Raw genomic sequence first — 19,968 nt, forward strand, 5'->3', positions numbered from 1 at the left:
ATTTCCCCCTCAAAAAAAAAAATACTGAAGAGAAGTGACATGGCTGAATTATGTTCTTCTCTTCTTTCCTCTGGGCAATATCAGATCAGACGTATTTAGAAAACAATCATGCACATTCATGTATTTTTTTCTACCTCAATATGGACTGTTTATCTGTAACTTGTAGACTGTATACATATTTAATTTTTTTTTTCTTTCTGATATGCTTTTGTGGAATAAGTACTTAGGATAAACAAACTGCTAAGCAGCAAAGCTTCAAAGAGTGCTGTAACAGGTTTCAAAAAGTGCTGATAAAACTTCATAGCACGCTGCACCATTGTGCATTTTGGGTAGATTGGGTTTGTGGTTTTTTTTTGTTTGTTTGTTGTCTTTTTTACGGAAAAATTGCTTAAGAATTAGTTTAGAAAAATGTACGGTATTTATGTAGTACATATAATTCATAACTCTTCATTCTCACTTATTCTTTCATATATTTCTGAGCCTTATTTCACAGAGAAGCAAAACTGGTGGTAGATTGGGAAGTGGGTGTTGGTTTCATCATCTGTTTGTTTTGTTTTTTGGATGACTTCTGCTCTCTTCCAGCCATCACAGGATGGTAGCTGAATTTTGTTTAACACTCTAAAATAACCAGGAACACAATGTTCCCTAGGTGGGCCTCAGTTGGACCAAATAATGATGTCACCTCCTGGTTTGATCCTTCTTTCTTAAAGCTGACTCATTTTGTAGAAAACCATTGGTCTATCGGTTTGTCACACTTGTGTGCAATAGCAGTTGCTGCCTTAGTACTCTGCAGACCTGTTAAATTGCCTTAGGCAAATTGTAGATGGAGTCATATATCCCAAGTCCTTCTTACCCTTTATTGAAAATCGATTGACTTTTATATGCAGTGAACTAAAGCTATGTGGTCAGTTAAGGGTAGCCCTTATAGATGAAGTATAAAAAGCCAGTCTGTGTCCAAAATGCATTCAGCGAAAGTCAGCTGCTATCGTAAAACAGCAAAAACCAAAAACTTCTGCAACAAACATTGTATAAAGCACACTATGTAATCCTCAAAAAGAATTGCTTTGATTCTGTGACACTGATAGAATATATGGACTACAGAACAGTGGAAGCAATTTGATGTTGTCTTGTGATGATGCCATATAGCCATCTGCCTATAGAGGTTTAATGAACAGAGGGCAGTTTTGGACAAGGTGGAGCCACTTCTCCTGTAGTCCTCTGCTGCCTGCCTAAAAAGTAAATGGAAGGGCTCCAGTGCTGTAGAGCAGGCAAAAAAAGTGTGGTTTGTAGGGGAATTAACGGCGAAGTGCTGAGGGGAATTCTCACACATCCTAAAGCTGCTTTCTGCTGCTTCCGCAAGGCACTGAGGAGCAGCCTGAAAAAACAACGCCCTCCCTCTAAAATGTTGGCACAGGGTCACAATGTGGGATAAGGGGGTGTTAGGGTGAGTGTTTTAAAATGGTTTAGAAAAGCTGTGTAATGACAGTAGCCCACTGAGCTGTTACGGTTTGCATCCAAGACACAGTATGTTTGTTGTGACCTGCTGTCTTGAAGACCTGAAGGAATTAATAGGGGAGGAATCTGAGGAATTAATAAAATTAATGACATGTAGATTGAGTTGTGTATATAGTAGTATAAACACTCTTTCTGATGGGCTTATTAAAATGCCAAAATCAAATAAAAATGCTGGTACACTAATTATCAGCTTGAAATAAGCCATGAGTCCTAAACAGGCCTTTGTTAAGAGTATTACATTAGTTTAGTTCATATTCCCACTTAGATGTTAGGAGATATATGTATATATCTCCTAACATAGGTGTATACAAAAGCCAAATAAGATAAAAACTAAATATAGAAAGAATTATAACCATAACTTGCTGGATAGATGCTGGTTTGTTCTGAGGTGTTCTCAGGTGTTCAGCTGAATGTAAATCCTTTGAATCTGCCTTGTGAAGTCAAGTCTGAGCAGTGTCTCTACAGCAACAAACAGGGGTGATGATATATTTATTCCCTCAGAAGGTAGTGAGGTTTAATGTCACAGAAGTTGCATAAGGCCGTGTAAATTTGAAGCACTGGATGAGGCAGGGGAGGTGTGCGGCCTAGAATCTGAACTCCGCCAGCAAAAGCGAAGAGCTTTCAGTCAGTGTTTACAGCTGCTGAGGAAATCTAGCAAGTGTGAATAAACTAAACTGTATTTTTCGTTGAGGAAAAAAAGTGTATGTATCCACTTTCTTGCTGTTCTGTTAAAGAACAGGATTTGTGCTTATCACTCCCCTCAGCCTGGAGCTCAGTGGGCCAGCAGAGCAGATCTGAGGCTCTGTACAACTTTGCTGATACTCCAGACAATCCAGTTTCTTCCCCATCCTTCAGAAAGAATCAACCAAAAGTCCTTTTGCTGAGAAAAGTGCGAGGTTTAAGAGTGAATTCAGAATTTTTTAACTTAACGAGACAATTTGGCATGCATCAGAAAACACGTTTAAGCTGTGCTGTTTGCAGCTTTGGGAGTAAAGCAGGTCCTGGCTGTAAAAGCCATCTGTAGGTGACAGTGATTTCCTGCACGGCACTCCGCTTCAGCTCAGCCAAGATCAGGCCAGAGGCTTTTAGAGAGGTACGTTGCTAACTGCGTGAAGGAGTTAGCTGGATTCAGAGAGCTGTCATTATGCAGAGGCTGCAGGGGAGGGCGGAGGAGCAGGAAGGCCTGCTGAAACTAACCCAGAGCTCTGGGCGACTGGCAAGGCATGAAGGAGGGTGGCGGTTCCTCTTGGGAGCTGCCTTACGCATGTCTCTGCAAACAGGTCCCTACAGGCTGTGGCAACACACAGTACTGGATGTGAAGGCCTTCCAGGCACACAAACCTTTTTCATGGGGCAGGGTAGCACAAGGGTGCTGCAGTGCAAATTTTGAAGGTTACGTTTGGGTTGGCTGCGATCCTTGTTCCCAGAGGAGGAAAGGCTAAAGACCTCAGGCTATCTCTGGGTGGTAGCTGTTTCAACTCGAAGGCATGTAGCTGCTTGAGAACAGCATGCTTTTGTTTTGGTTTGTTTCTTTTTTTCTTTTTTTTTTCTTTTTCTTTTTTTTTTCCCCTGCCTGGTGGAAGCTTTATTAATTTATTGTGATTATTTTAAGCAATTGGTGGAGATATGAATATGCACTTTACTTTTCCAGAAGGTTTATGGAACAGAATTGCATAATTTTGTACTTTTCCTATGCAAAGCAGAATAAATCAGATGTAAATCCAGTGGCCAGTTTCTGAAAGATTCCTTGGTTTCTTCCAACTCCTATTTATACCCAATGAAATCCTGTGTCTATAAAACGACTCCTGCTGCCATGAATTACCTTGCTGAGGAAGGTAAAAGGAAGGAAAGAGAAAAAAAATGGGTAGAGATGCTGTGGCAAAGCATGAGCTGGAAGTCCTCTTCTTAGGAGCTCTAATACGGTTGCAGCTAGCAATAATGTGTCCTGAGGAACAGTTCTCTAATCATCCTTCTTCTTAAAAGGTGCTCATGAGGCTTCTAGAAAACCACTACTTTCTTGTCTTCATGCTGTTAGACTGCTTGATTAACCCTTTTTTCCTGGATGTGATGCAGCTGAAAATAGGTACAGATGAAATTCCATTGAGGTGAGGCCAACACTTGTTGCTAGATTGCTTATAGGATTAGGCAGCATTTCTCAATAGGCTTTCAGTGGTTTGTGTGTGTGTATATATCTGTTGTTCAGGGAATTATGCCAAATTCTGGTGACATTGGTTAAGAATATGAACCCTAAAACAACTCTCAGTACTGAGGCCTTGTCTTTGCCTTTAGTCAGGCTAGCTGCTAGACCTTTATCCCTGAAAACATCCATCTGCTTCACTCCAATGCTCACATTTCCATTCCAACCTATTTCTCTGTTGTGTATAAATAACCTTTTCTTTCACCTGATTTGGATTAGCAACGATTGTTAAATACAGGCACTTACCTGTTGTTTATTTTGTTCTTTCTTTGTTAGCTATTATGATTTTACTACAACATGTACAATTACCTTTGAATAAATATCTTTGTTATTTAGGCCTTGATTAAATACCGAAGGTGGTGTTTGGCTTTGAGCACGTGAATTTCATTTGTTAAAAAGTTTTTTGCTTGTGATGGCTGAGCTCTGTAGAGTGCTTGGTGTTATCTTCATTCTTCCCCACAGAAACATGATGTGCTGGGGCTGGTGGCCAGCTCAACTTGGAGTCCAGAACTCCAATGGGAAGAGTAGGGGCTAGGTGTGAGGATTTGCTTTGATTTGAGAAGATAAGGTGCTGTTGGATTTTTCTCTCCTGTGTTTGGTTTGTATGAGTCAAAATGGTTTTATGTTTTATGAGAGTGAAGATACGTGTGTATAGTAATAGTTGTGATGTAAATATGTTTGGTTTGGTCCTGGAGCTCAGAATTGTCTCAATAGTGCAGAGGCTTTTCATCAGAGAAGCCTGCTCTCCTGGGGAATAAGCCCCTACCAAGCACCACTGCAGTAACAAGCTTATAGTGGCTGTGGGCAGTTGAAATTCTCTCTTTAAAACTCTGATTTTGTTTAGCCGATCTCAGTGTTGCAGTTTAGTCTTTGCCTCTTACTGCCTGTAATTCCCTGATTTTGCTGAAAATGCTTGGTTTTATTAAAGTTTTTTTCCTTGTGAATATTAGGTACAAGTCCTGCTGAGCTTGTTAACAGCTCTGCACAGCTTTTGTAGCAAATGGCTACTGATGCTGGAAAAAAATCTCTCTGGAGAAACAGGAGTCAAAGAGAAAGCTAATTCAGTCTGTAGCCTAGCTGAAGATCACAAGTACCCTGCTCTTTGACGACTGTCTGGTAATTTAGGGTTCTTCCTCTGGACAGACTGCTGCCGGTCTCAGGGAGCTGTAGCAGGTTCCCAAGGAGAAGGCTGCAGTTCTTGCAGCTGTTTGAAGTGTGCTGCCCTCGCCCCAGTTTTCTCACTGTTCCCTTTTTCTGTTTCCAGGATTGCTGCCTGCCCCATCTGGCTTTGTGGTATTGCTTGGTGTGCTTTCCTTCCGCTAGTGCATACACAGTAGCCACTGTTGTTTTGACCCATTGCTGAATGCCTCACTAAAAGCTCTGGGCTTCAGGGAAAGGGAGAGGTGCCTTCCAAGGGACTGGTGTGAAGAGTAGCTGGGGAGCAGTAAAATTTCCTTCCTTTCTCCTCCAGCGTGCTGAGTCAGCATCTACCGAATGTCACTCTTACTTCGTGCTCTCTAGCGACGTTGCTTGAGTACAGTGAAAACCACAAATACATGGGCTAATAAGGGCAGAGTGTTCCTGCGCTTGCTTCTCCAACTCAATAGGAAGCCTTTAATAAGAGTTTTCCTAAATAGCGTTGCTTGCGAAAAGGGGAATTCTGCTCTGTTCTTTTAACAAACAGACGTTTCATGAGAGGTTGTTTTTTCTTCCTCCTCTCTTGGTACATTCCAGAAGACTTTATACCTTTGCTGGTTACTGATTGATAGTTCTGCACTGAGCTCCCTTTAATTTTGCAATAAACTAACAAGGAGGCTGAGACCACAAGTTTACAGAAAATGACTTATTTACTCAACGGGATTTACAAGGACAACAAAGTCAGATTTAGTAGTTCCAGTGTGGTCCGAGGAAGGGCAGGAGGAGTACTTGAAAAATTGTACTGTATAAATAATCAAACAAAAAATAGTTTGCTTATTCTTCTGTGTGAAGCAGTCATATTTCAGTTCCTAGGCCAACTTTATCCCAGGACCTGCAAGGTCCTTCAGCATATGCAAGAACTACGCTATTTTCAACAAACATGGGTGCTGGGAACTTGGGTATCTTAAATAAGTGTTTTTATTTTTCTTTTGTGCCTCCAGAAAATTGGCATCTGGTAAAGTCACACCAGTGGAAGGAGATTCTCCTTTCACCATGACATATAAGGTTTCAAGAGATTATAAAAATAAAGGTGTTGGCTTTTGGATTAATCTTGGAATTAACAACTGTCTGTTTCTGCCTGAAATGCGAACACTATTTTCCCGGAGTAACTAGTGTTCCTATTTCTATAAAAGTGAGGGAGATCATAAGAGGAGTCAGGAATTTTCTCAAGTGTCTAAAATTAGGAACTTGAAAGTGTGTTCCCCCTATTTCTTTGTGTTTCTCTTCAGTTTTTTTTAAATGTAAGGAAAAGTGTTCTTGCCATTTTTCTAATAGTTACAAGGGGTTACTTTACAATCAAAGTTTGGTGTGCTGATACTGGGACAGTAAACAAACTTTTTCATAAGATTGAGAAATTGTATCAGTGAATTGTGTGTTATTTTAAATAATACTTTTTTTTTTTTTTCCCAGAAATCATTCTGAAATTTGAATCTGAGTGAATTTCTACGGTGTAACTCTGTCAGAATCTGAAAGCTGAGAACTGATTTTTCACCACCTTTACCAGCTGCAAGTGAATATGCTAAAAGGTGTAAGACAGTTCACTGAATTCCACAGGAAACTGAGTGTGACAAGTTTTCAGTGTTACAAGGCTATAGAGTTGACCTTTTGGTCTTTTTTCTTTTAGCAGTAGAGGGTGTTTTCCATTTGCTTGCACAATCATGGGCAGAAGAAGCTCTATGTTCTTCATCTGTCACAGGCTAAAAACAGAAAGCAGTAACAAAATCTCCTTACCTGTTGCATGTGTCAGGCCTCGGTTGTGCATGAAGAGGTATTATGTTTTTTTTGTGACTTAGTGCCATAGTGGTAATGAAAGTACCTCTGATAATGAAAATATTTTGTTCCATTAATGCCGAGAATAGGAGCTGCTATTAAAATACTATGTATTTTAATATGATAAAGTTGCTACATGATATTTTAATGTTCTCATTGTTGATTGTTCTGCTGAAAGAAAATAAACTCATGACTGGCATTGCATCTGTGGAATAAGTGGAAGCTGTGCTTGGCTGGTAATACTGTCCAGTATCTGTCAAAAGGAACCACAACAGAGGCAACTTTTCCTTACCTACTTAGACTGTGGATTTGGCAGGTCTCCTGTACTAAACAGGGTAAATCTGATCTGTATTTCAATGGCAGATCTCCAAGGAAAAGTTGAGGAAGTGCTACTGCTAATTCAATGCAAGGCACTCTTTCTAGTAAATCTGCTTGGACTTGTGACCCCAGACTGTTTCCAGGCACTGTTTAACATTGAGAGATGGTTTCTTTGAAGTGTGACATCTAGCAGACCAAAGGAAAATATTCTAACCCTTGCTCACCTAATGTTGGTTATTCGTAAGATAAGGAGTTCCTAAGATCAGAACTGAGCACTGTATGAGATTCAGCTGGTTCTCTCCATGCACAAAGCACAGAATCACAGAATGGTTTGGGTTGAAAGGGACCTTTACAGACCTTCTAGTTCCAGCCCCCTGCCATGGGCAGGGGGGACACCTCCCACGAGACCCATCCAGCCTGGCCTTGAACACCTCCAGGGATGGGGCAGCCACAGCTTCTCTGGGCAACCTGCGCCAGTGCCTCATTGCCCTCTGAGTAAAGAATTTCTTCCTAACATCTGATCTAATTCTCTCCTCTTTTAGTTTAAAATTGTACTCATGAGGAAGGCACACAGCTGTTTTACTCCCTATCTCCTTTGTTTACCTGGGCATTTTCTCTGTATCACACTTGGGCGTAACAGTTTCCTCAAATGCCTATTTATAATTCTCTGAATATATTTCGTTCCATTTCAAAGGATAGCCATATGTCCATTTCAAAGCAATGGAGTTTAAACACATATTTCAGGTTGGTGAAGGAGACTTTGGACAGAAGCTAATAGGTTCTTTAGATGTGATACTGGGAAGCACATGGTAACAGTATTCAGGGCCTCAAACTGAGTATAGGCTTGGAGACTGACGAAACCACAGGGCTTTGTTTGTGTGCCACTATTCACTGCCAAAGTATTGCTGACCAAGGTTTTACTCTGGGAAAAATTAAAGAAATCTTAGCAATTTCCAGTAAGGGGACGAAATCAGATTTTTGCACCTTTATTAAAAGATACATATATTAAGAGGAGTTTTCTAAATCTGACTGCCTTAACATTTTTCTTTGGAGATGAAGGTGACTAAAGGCCTGCTTTTCTCCTTTTGTTAGCAACCCGTAGCTTGTGTTTGAGCCAGGGTTTGAAGCACTCTGCACACCTACAGAGTGAGATTCAAACTGCATTATGCTAGGTGCACCGAAATGAATATTGGTTGATGATACAGGAATGCACAGCTGCACCTGATGGAAGAATTTTGCAGTAAATGAGGCTGCAGAAGTGTGACGAAATTTAATGCCACATTTAGTGCTTAGCTAACAGCCCCTTGATTTGTACTTATGGGAGAACTGAATCTCTCTGTAGGCTCTGCAGGCTTGCAGAAATGAAGAATAATTTTCAGTGAATTCCAAAATAAGCATTCTGCACATGCATATGGCTTCATCTCAGAAGAAGTGTGCACGTTTTTTAACTGTACCTCTTTTAAGACACTTTCAACTGGTGTAACAAGGTGTCTAGAGTGTTGTTAGTGTTGAATGGTATTGAAGGACACATCAGAAGTTGAAGAGTAAGTTTGGAGGTGTAGCTTGGGTTAAACATAAGAGTGAAGAAAATTTATGCTTATACAGCTATCAGGTCTGTGGAGATCCCAGCTGAAGAGGAAGCCAAAAAATCTCAAAGATTAAAACAAATAGTAGAATTATTCTCCATTTTTATTTTGGAAGTGTGTAGAATGAGTTTCTTTTGAAGAAGAGCAGCATAAAGTCTAGGCTATTTAGGCTTTGTTTTTTAAGAAAGATCCTTAAATATGGTATCGTTCCTTTACTATGTGGTGCATAAATAACATACATGATGGCACAGTGTAAGATTACCTTGGCAAAGGCATAGGATGACTGCATTGCTTACAAAGCTTTTGACACATGTGAATAATGTGATCATTGCAAAAGTGTGCCAATGAAAACTTCATATCCCACCACTATGTATGTGCATAGAAGTTTTTGTTAGCGTGTTCTTTTTCAGCATGTTTCTTAGTACCTGATCGGGGAAAGCTCTCAGCGTTGTGCCATATTGTTGTATCTTATGCCCGGCTGCCAGAATAGCCTCTGAGCTGCGGGTTTAAGAGCAGAGAGATATTTGTCTTCCTTTTAGCTGTGGCAAGCTGTTAGTTTATTCCAGTAGCATCATGAAGCCGTATCCATAGAGTAGCATGCGCGATTCCAGTCTCCCTTCCTCCCATGTCATATACAGCTGAAGACAGGCTGTTGAGTCTGGAGTGGAGTAAGTTTTAAGTAAAGAATAAGGACCACCTTGGTTCTTTGAAGAAAACAACAACAAAAAACCACCTACATGTTTCTGCAGTTTTTGTTAGACTTCTAAGTGGAGACCAGTTGTAATTGCAGAAACTGCAGTGGCTTAGAGATCCCCAAAGCATTAAGAGGTAATCGAGGTTATACGCCTTCCTATCTATGGAATTGACTGTGTTTGCTTTCATGTTTTCTGTTACTAGAAAAGAAGTACATGTTCAGAAGTGCAAGGGACTGCTTTTCTCTTGCAAGCAAGACTTTCGTTCATGCTGTCAGAGAACTAAATGTTTTGTAGCACTGTGTAGGTAGCACCAGCTGTTGCTGTTAGCCAGAATCTTGTGATCCTGAAGAACATCAGACTGCCCTCCTGTGTGCAGATAGCCCTGTGGAATGTAGTACTCCTATGCTTCAGATCAGTGGGGCAGTATCACTGCAACACCTTTCTTCATGGCACTGTGTTTCAGCCAATGAAAGGAAGTGTATGAACTGGATAGAAATTACTTGAAAAATACATTTGCCATTTGCCTTTAAAATTCCAGAGTTTTGGTTTTTCTTAAAATTGGTCCTTTGGCCTTATGAGTGACCTAAAAAATTCTCAAAATATTATTCTCTCACTAGGTGCTTTTTAAGGAGCATCACATTGTTTGTTGGAGAATGTTCTTCAGGACAGTGGTTTGATACTTATCTGTCAGAATATGTTGTTTGATATTTCATCTTTTTAACAATATCCCTTTTACTGCACGTTTTTGCAGTTCTCTTCTAGTTACTGCAGGTAGTTCAATACTTTCTGAGCCGAATTTGCTGAAGGTCAGAGTAGGGGGTTGCCCACACGCTGTGCCTGTGCCTGAGGGATTCCAGTCCTTGCCTGGGCTGTTCTCTGCCTTCCTGTAGCTATAAAAATTCATTTCCCTTCCCCCCTCTCCCTATGTGTTTGCAGGTTATCTTGACGAATCAGATTACCACATCACTGAGCAATGGCCTTGCAATCCCAGCAGACCTGGTGTCTCCAGCTGATGATTTGTTCTTGTCTGAAGGTAAGAGATCCCTTCTATCAGAACTGAAACTCTATACTGACACAAATCCACATTGTAACTTGCAGACTTCTGTTGATGTACAGGGGTCCAGGAAAGTCAGGTTATCAAGCCAAAGATAAAACCATGAGGAGATGAAATTATTTTTCAATTTCTTTGAAAATTTATTTAAAGAAATGAAAATAAAAGAGTGTATTAACTAAAAGAAACTGGCCCTTTCTAAGGGGTGGGAATGGATTTTCAAGCTGTGTTCATTTCTGTAATATGTTCCTTAGCATCCTACTTTCATTCACAGAGCATTATTTTTCTCCTTCTGGAGCTGTGACTAGAGTAAATACACAGGCTAGGCCATAATTTTAATCTTACTTAGTGATTATTGGTGATTCCAAAAAGAAACAGCTGGTCATAAAGGAAGGAGAGCACATAATCACTCCTGTCCCTTGCATTATACTTGTCCAGTTTTCAAGCACAGTGATTCAAACTGCAGCTCTCGATATTGTGTGAATGTAATACGAGCTTTAGTGTGATGCCATACACTGCTTTACATCTTCATGTTTCTTTTGTTTCTGCAGAGAATTAGAGACAAGTATCTCTCTCACACACATACATTTTGGGGGTTAGTAGTGAGGATTTACTGTGCAAAGTATAAAAGATACGGAATCAATGCTTGCAATGTAATACAATTCTAGCTTTTCCCACGTGAATAATCAGAGTGCCCTCAGAGACAGATGTAGAGGATTTTCTTATTTAGACTTAAAATTCAACTATAGGCCGAAATGTATGATGATGAGCAATGCTCACCTTTTCTGCAAAGGCATGAAAAATGCATGGGGAATTTCTACTTTGCGTAATAACGTTATTTCCCCTCTTTCTCTCCTTGGTGTGCTTTCTGGTCAGCTTATCTTTGTTCTGGTTGATCAGAGCTGTCCTCTCAAGCTTGTCTGACTTAATGCAAGAACAGCTTGGTGGCAAAAACAATTAAGCAGTGGTAAAAAAAAAAAAAAAAAAAAAAAAAAAAAGACATTATTCTGCAATTCATTTCAACGGGCAAGAGGAAGAAGTTGAGTATATATTAAACAGAATGTGAAAGAGCAGCAAATAACTCCAGTGTAATGTTTTGACACTGACTGATGCATTCACTTCATAATTTTGTCAATAGGAGTGCTTGGGCAAAGCATGGTCCATTAAATCATTTTGAAACTGTGCTTGTGGCTTTTGTTGGCTCCATCCATTGACAAGACATAACTGAAGTTCATTGCTTGAATATCTCGCTCCCTACCTCTGTCAGAGTTGAAATTTGGTAACTATATTTGGAAGAGGAAGACATAATTTTTCATCTTTATGATTTCCTTCTTGGCACGAATATGTTACACATTGGCTCATTAAATACTTTAGATCATGGCAATTGTGCTTTAATTTGTCCTCTGGAATTGCAGTGTATGAGCTTCCTCAGAAAAGGAGAGCATAGGTAAGTCTGAAGTAGAAGTAATAACAAATATATACTTAGCAACACATACTTTTTCTTGTGGTTAAAATATTTTGAAGAGTCTCTGGAAAAAGTTGTAATCCTTCAAAATTTTCCTGAAAATGTCAGAAATGTGCAGTGCTGTGTATGAGCCATAGTTCTGAAATCATGACTGTGTAAGACATGGTATGATGATTTTCATAGTAATTACAGCTTATTAATGAAGATATCGTGTTGTGTCTGAACTTTGTGCCATCACTATTTTTCAACTTTTAACCCAAGAATGAGTGAAAATGTGTTGGTTGCCTTTGTGTGTGTAGTTGCCTTTGTTTTTCTCGTTCCTCACTTTTAATTGTCTGAAGTGGTAAAACATGCCAGCATGGCACTTTTTAAAAATGGGAGCTGTTTGGCTTTCCAAGGATAAACAAGAATTGCACAGCAGTGATGCAAGCTCCTTCAGTAATTCAAGTTTTATCAAGGGATAGCAAGCGTGTTCAACTTTTTTTCCTTCTCCCCCCTCCTTTCCACTTCCATCAACTAACAGAGGCGGTATTTACCAGCTGTGCTGTATAATGGCAGAGCACAGTGCATCTCCATACCACATGTTTTTTTCCTCCCATCTTTCTCATCCATAATGTGGTTGCTTCTGGATTGTCAGTTTGCTTCAGTTTTAACCCATGCTGTCTACCTATGAGGAGAAAAAAAAAAAAAAAGGTAATTACAAGCCCATTCAACATTATAAACATTCTCCGTGTTTATAATGCTTTCAGAAGCATGGCTGATATTTTTCTTTTAAACGTTAGGGTGTTGACCTGTCCTGAGAAAATTCCCCCTAATTTATTTCATATTGACTTTCAAACAGCCTAAGAGTAGCAATATGTTAATCTTCTGACAGTCTTGCATACTTCAAGATTCCTTAAAGAATTCGCCTTCCAGGGTTGGAGTGATATTCATAGTATTTACTCCTATTTTACAACTGTGCAGGAAAGAGTTGTTAGGTGAGTAGTCCATGCACACAAAGAGAATATGTTGCAGTCAGGAATGGAAGCCAGCTTCATGTCTGGGTTCTTACCTCATTCTTCCTTTTCACTCATCACCAACTTAAGCTGAATTTGAACCAGTGACCTAGATGTGAAAGGACCCGTAACACATTATTAGTCCTGTAAGCAAATCAGACCTCTTGGTTTGTATATGTCTAATATGTTGTTTTAAACCTATCTGAAACCAGTCCTGTCATTGTAAATGGCTTGCTAAAAGGGTGATCTTTCTTAGAAAGAGACAGAAATAAAAATTTCAAACTAAATGTGTTGTTGGAAAGAAATGGAATGTTGTAGTGGCTTTTGGTTTTGCTTCTGATTGTGCTTTGGAAGGGTATTTTGTGGGCTACGTATTAGATTAGGCAAGAAACCAAGGAAGCTGTTCACTTGATGTGTGACAAAGTTAATCTGATGAGCAAGCTGAAAGGACGTTGTCAAGCTGTTTCAGGCTCAAAGTTTGTCTTCTTTAAAATTATATTGTAATACGTGAAAACTTGTGTCCTAAAAACATATTAGATTTTTACGAGAATAATAAAGCTTGTATAAAAGCAGCACAGATCGTAAAATCTCACCACTTACATAGCAACGTAAGAGCTGTTGAACTGTGCTTGTTTTTACTCATTGCAGGAAAATGTTATGTCCAGCTAAATTCCCAGTTCTGTGCATACATCTGCTTCAAGACAGAAAACATGCTTAGTTTGCTGCAGATAAATGTTGAATAAAATAGAAAAGTTTTTGTACCTATGGACTGAGCCTTGGCATTCATTTGGCCTTTACATATTTGCCAGATTATTATCTGAACTTCAGTAAGACTTCTTTTTTATCTTCAGCTCAAAAAGTCTCAGGCACGTAAGGCTGTCACCTCTCTAGAAGACAAACTCAGTTTTTATTTGTAGCCATACTGTTCTTACATATCCTGTCATCAAAAGGGATAGACTGGATGGAGCTTGATGGGGATGCTGCTCTTTGCATTTCATGCTTGCTTTATGGAACAGATTTTTACCTGTTACAGTAAAAGACAAGTTTGAGAAGCTTTAATGTTATTTTAAGTTGTTCAGAGATGGTCAGACCAGCCCACAACTAGGCTTCAAAATGTGGCCTAAAGAATAAAACTTTGTTATTTAAATGTATAACAATTACCCCTTACCCCCAAGTTAAAATAATCATCTCTTTAACAATTAGAGAGATTTAAGCTGCATTAGTCTAAAGGATTAAGCCATTGTTTGTGGCTGTGACTGCACTATTTTTATTTCTGTAAAGTTCATATGACTAGACTACCTAACACAGAGGATCCTTAGAAATGAATTCTCAGGCATTTTGTTTGAGTGCTAGCTGGAAGGTGAGATTTCTGTGTTTCATAAGTATTAGTCTTGGAAAAATCAGGTTGAGCAAAGCAACTCAAATTGTAAAGCGGTGCAAAGAGATAGCACAGTGTGACCTATTGAGGTCCCCTCTAGTCCACCAGTGCCTATCCTGTTAATACATCTGCCAGCTGCAAGCTTACGCTTCCTCTTGCAGACATCGAAGACAAGCCCCATCTTTCTCAGAAAAAGGTCAGGAGAGTGTTGGCATGAACAAGAACAGAGTCCTCCTCCCAGCATGCACAAACGTAAGGCAAAAAGGGAAATTCTGTCTCAGGCTTCTTCAGTCTCAGCTAGCACTTTCAAATATTTATTTGGAAAAGTCAGAATTATTTTGTGTTTAAAGTTGTCCGTAAACTTGTGCTAACTCTGGGGAGGCCAGTTTTCGGTCTTCTGCCATTTGTGTTCATCAAGCAGTTTGTCATAGCGCTGTATATTTTTAATGCACAATGTGAGCAATGAGTTTAGTCTGACCTTTTCATCTTTGTTGCTGTGATCCCGAGTTCTTTTAAGCTGTTGAGCAGAAATAGTCTTTCGTGTTGTGGAGACTGAAGAAAGCTAAGCTACCATAATATCTTCCACCCACAGGGTTTTCCTACTTCTGATCATGGGATTTTAGTCTAGGGGGCAGAAGATTTGAAGCTGGAATGTTTGAATTCTATTCTTTGCTTTGCTCTTGCCTTTCTAGGTTGTGGTTGAAACATTTTACTCTTCAGGCCTTGGTTTCCCAGTTTTAAGTGATGTAGGGATATATTCTTTGCAACTTTTTTTTTTTTTTTTTTTTTTGAAGTATTTCAAGATATTCCCATTGCTAAGTAATAAGTTGACCTGCTGTTCACCTCAGGGAAAGACCAGTTCTGTAGTTTATTACTTATCTCCTTTCAAATCCCTTTTTTTCAGTCCTGGTGCTGAAAGGAGAGATAACACTGAAGGAATTACCAGGAGAAGTGAGGGGCCCCCAAAGATAGGAGTCTGTTGTTTGGTTTTGTTTGTTTGTTTGTTGATTGATTTATGTGTACGCTCATGTTTAAGGTTGGACCTGCAAGTGACTTAATAAAAATAAAAAAAACAATATTCTGTGAGAACCCTAAACATACCTGTTTTGCAGGAACTTTGAACTGACAGAGCAGCTGTTAAACAAGTTTCTAGAACACTTCCTCCTTGTAGTTTTGCAGCTAATGCAGAATAATTCGTGTCTTAGTGAAGTTTTCCAGCATGGTATGAATTTAAGTAAAAATATCATAGCACTTTGACATGTTTAAAGCCTGTAATGTTTTAACTGCATGCCTTGTAATTGTGTTATAGGCTGATTACCACAGGTTTGCTTGGTAGGAGGTAGTTTGTCTTGGATCAATGAAACACTGGTGTTATTTAAAAAAAATAATTTATGAATTTTATCATTTAATTAAAATAGTTAATATCCCATCTTTTTAATAAAAATCCACGCTGACTTTTTTGAGACCCCCAAATTTGGGAGTAGTTACTAAAAACATTTTTGTTATCATTGTGGAATAATCTGGAGGTGGGGAGATTGCTCGGCCTGTTCATGAACCTTGAGTGCAATTTGTGGTATGATGAGAGAAAGGTCTTTAAACTGTGACCCCTTATGTAGACCCTATGAAGGTTAGAGTTTTTAATGTGCAGAAAAAAGCAATGAGTACAAATAACAATAGTGGTGTTGCCAGATAATTGTTAGAATTCACCTCAAATAATGCATCTCTGCACACTGACGAGTATGTTACTCACCACTGATGTGCTTGTGTGAACCCAGAGGACTCAACCACATCTCTGAAAAGGTAATAGAGTTCTCTGCTGTGTGGTTTATCTTGATATACCCACTCAGCCCAAAGCCAAGTTACCCCCCCACGCAGGGACAGCAGAGTCCAGCGAGTCCATCAGCCATGGGGCTGTGCCTCCGGGTCCAAGCCCTGGGTACCCATGACTTTAGTGTAGGAGTCGATCGAGTTACTCAACTCGTTGGTTCCAGTTCATGTGAGCTGTAATGGAACAGCTGGAGTTATTTTTTTCCTAATTCTATAATGTGCTGCTGGACTTCATGTCTCAGCTGTCTTTTAATAAACTACCCTGGCATAGACCCTGTGATCCCTGTTAACAATGCTGTGGGAAGCCTTGTGTTCAGGCTGGTCTCTGCCTTTGAGTTAATTCTCCTGCTTCAAAAATCTTCAGAAAAAGATTGTAAGGCACACATACACTGAAAGGTGAGAAAGAAACTCTTCATTTACCTGGTGGGAGTCAGGATACGATGTAGCACTTCAGGATAGGTAAGAAATGGATAGCAAAAAGAAAGAGACGTGTTGATAAATCTCATTGATACATGTAAGAAAGAAAAAACAACCTGCTTGAAATAATGAGGTTTCATTGTTGCGCTTGAACTGTGTTGGTGTTTCTGGTAACTGTACTCCTCAGTGCTTCAGTGGAAGGAAAAAGTCCTCCTAGTTGCTGAGAATGCTTCAAGGAAGTGCACCATCACTATAGGGCCTGGGAGAAATGATACCAACCATTAGGGGAAATGGTATTGTGATTGTTTCTACATGATGCAGGGTTGCGGTGTATGGAGCAGTTAGATTTCACGATAACAGTGGTCATGTCAGCCTGTACTAATTTTGATGCTATATTTCAACAAGTGGGAAGTAGTGACATATAACATCCAGCCAAATTTTAACGGCTTTTTAATCAAAATATAAATCTCTCAGTAAAATGGTGTTACAGAGACTGTACGTGTCTATGGAAGTTTCAAGCTGAATGACACATGTAATCGCTTGATCTAGACTACGAAAGGGTTGAAAACTGTCAGCAGGAGCATTCAAAGACCTCTATATATCAGTTTAAGAGAATCTCCGTTCCTTCTTTCCTAATTGTTGTGATGATAGAATACCAAGTTTTACTGCTTTGTTGTGGTTTCTTTCTGAAGATGTGATATGACTGACAACCATTAATCTACAATTTGTAATCCAAAATCCCTTCAGGTGTATTTGCTGGGAATCACTCATCTATAGCATCAGAAGCATGATAACAGAAGTGCTTACAGTCAGAGCTGAGTGGTTAGAAGCTAGCACCTCTTGATTGCTTACCTCAGCTGAGACAGTGCCAGACCAAGTACGTTGCATCTTTCAACGCAAAGTAAAATGGGTTTGCTTCAGAATTCTGTTTCCCAACACCAGTTTTTTCCTGTTTTCCTTTAACTGCAATAGATTGAGAGCCTGCACAGGTCAGCCACTGACTTTCATGGCATATAGCTGTAAAGAATTATAACAGGACTGCAATTTGTCATCTCTTTGTGCCCTAAAATGTTTTAAAATAAACATTTCCCATTCTATGCAGAATAGAGAAGATCAACTTGCATTTTCTCTGTGGTCTTGCAAATCAATGTCTTAAATCAGAAACAAAAGATACGGTTTGATTCCAGACTCGTTCTGCAGCCCTACGTTGTACCCTAGTGTTGGTGGAACTGCTCCAAACTAACTTATCTTTCAAAATGCATTGTGCAGATTATTCAAGGGTAGGTACAAGCTACACAGCACTGGCCCCCATGCACTATGATCAATTAAATTCTGCCCAATTCTGTTCTTAACTTACTGGATTCTACTTAAATCTGTACAAACAGGCTGAGGAAAAATAAAAATTGAATCTTCATTATGTAGTAGCAGTCAGTCCCATTTCTTGTGGAGTTTTATAGTACCAACAGTGGATCCCTCTTCTGGTGGGACTGGGAGAGATCTGACAGATTTTTGTGTATGGGGAGGCATCACTGTATTGGCTTGCGGTGCTACGTGAACCATGCAACTCGCCTTCAGGACATGGACCATTTAGGAGTGACTTTGGGATCAGGTGTTATGCAGATTGGGAGGGCCAGGAAGAGAGGACAGAATGATTTCAAGGTCTGATGTCTATGTTCTGGTTGTAGTTCCAGCTGCGTTTCCTCTGGGTTTACTGCAGGATGTTTGAAAAAGTGGCTCCTTGTTAATCTCGGGCAGCCTCTATGATTGATGACTCCCCTTAATCGTAAAAAGAGGACATTGGTGTTTCTGCTTAATTTGTGTGTATTTCCTGCTTTATTATTGTAATAATGATTTATTGCCATAAATGATGGAAGTTTTATAACCTATTAGCCTTTTTGGAGGTTGAAGCTGGGTGATGTGGCATGTGAATGAACTTCTTCCCAGTGACGTTCTGCTGCTAAAAGGTTACGTCCAAACCCAAACATAATATAATAAAAAGACAGCATATGGTTGGTGTATGATCTCTTAATTTAATGAAAATAGGCAGCTTCAGTTTGAGCAGATTTAGCATGCTCCACGTGGGGAAATTCATCCAATCTGGGTTCTACTTGTCTCCTCAATCAATATACTAAGCAGTAAAAATAAAGGAGCATTCAGAGAAGAGCAGCTCAAGTGGTCATAGTGCTGTACAGAAAGACGGGTGAAGAAATGGTAGAAATAGGAAACAGCAGATGCTGCTACAGGGTAAGCATCCATGATTCTTTGGGAGTAATCTGAACCATTTTGGTACCTGGCAGGGGAGCTGTTGTTTCAGGCTGGCGCATGGACGTGTAACAGAGTCGCATGGGCACATCTGAGTATCAAGAAGTTGCTGAGCGTGAAATCTGTTAGGCCAGCTGCTCCCACATGGTTTCTGTTTGTGCCTCTGTTTCTGGTGGTGAACTCACTCCAGCCGAGCCTGCGACCCTAAATACTAACACATACAATCGAATCTCTGTCAGGCTTGTGACCCCACTCTGTGCTGCTGTGACCCTGCTGGAGGTTACGACCCTGGGTTTGGGAACTGCTGGGACAGCCTGCCAGATAGTCCTGCTGGGGAAGTGGTGATGTGCCCCATCCAGGCCAGGATCATCACAACAAATGCCTTCAGATCTCACAGTAATTTGTAGGCCCCTGCCACCAGTTGGGGAGTATAGCCTATTAGAGCTGACATGTCACTTTGGTACATCAGGAACATCTCGGAGATCAAAAGGTCATAGTCCTCCCACGCTGATACAGCCTTTCTTCATGGACTCGCCTCCTCGCCTTGCTTCCCCAGCAGTTGGCTGGCAGCGAGCCCCGGCTCCCCGGCACGGCTGCCTCAGCCACAAGTGTCGACTGCGTACCCGCTGCAGCTCCTGCCCTGCTGCCTCCTGGCCCTGCTGCTGCTCCCAAGTCACCCTTTCCAAAGCAGTTCTCCCTGCACGCTCCTTGCCTTAACACAGGGATTGATGACTGTGTCTCTTTGCTGAAATGATTAAAAGCTATATTCAAAGTAATTAAAACTATATAGGGCAATGCTCGTGGAGGCAGGCAAAGCCTTTCCCTCTTTTTGTGCAAATGTAATTGTTATTCATATACATGTATATGCAAGTGCAATCTTCCAGATTTGGGATGCTGATGGAGAGATAAACAGAAGGTAGCCTCTTGGGGATGCTGCCGTGGTCTGCAAAACTAAGTGATATGATAAGCCCTGCAAGCAGCCTTTTTTAGTGTAAAATGCGAAGTTAAAGATGCCCTAGTTGGAGATTGTTGTGTTTTGTTATACTGCAATCTAAAATGGAGTTTATAAACAAAAACACATTTCAAATTTGCTTTTAAAAAGCGCTACTTGCCATAATGTGAAATGGTAATATTTTAATAGCTAACTGACTGATAGTCCAAGGCCAGTGACTTCATCAAACACAGTCATGGAAGTTAGGCTGTGGGATCACCGCATGATCTGGCATGGGAAGGAGCCATATTATTTTAACCTTTTTCTTTTTTTGTATCTAAACCCTGGAAAATGGCAATGAGTGT

The 19,968-nt window shown here is 40.1% G+C and overlaps 1 protein-coding gene across 1 annotated transcript in view; it reads left to right on the forward strand.

Annotated features, from left to right (window-relative positions):
- The window catches only part of RAD51B (RAD51 paralog B), a gene marked incomplete at both ends in the record, with an annotated part of 376,619 nt that overhangs the window by 158,448 nt on the left and 198,203 nt on the right, over positions 1-19,968 (forward strand). Inside the window, one exon of the mRNA XM_084287274.1 lies at positions 10,214-10,310. Coding sequence (XP_084143400.1) covers positions 10,214-10,310 — 97 coding nt within the window. The remainder of the gene's footprint in view (positions 1-10,213; positions 10,311-19,968) is intronic.

Source organism: Netta rufina (genome assembly GCF_964035555.1).
Source record: "Netta rufina genome assembly, chromosome: 5".
NCBI lineage: Eukaryota > Metazoa > Chordata > Aves > Anseriformes > Anatidae > Netta > Netta rufina.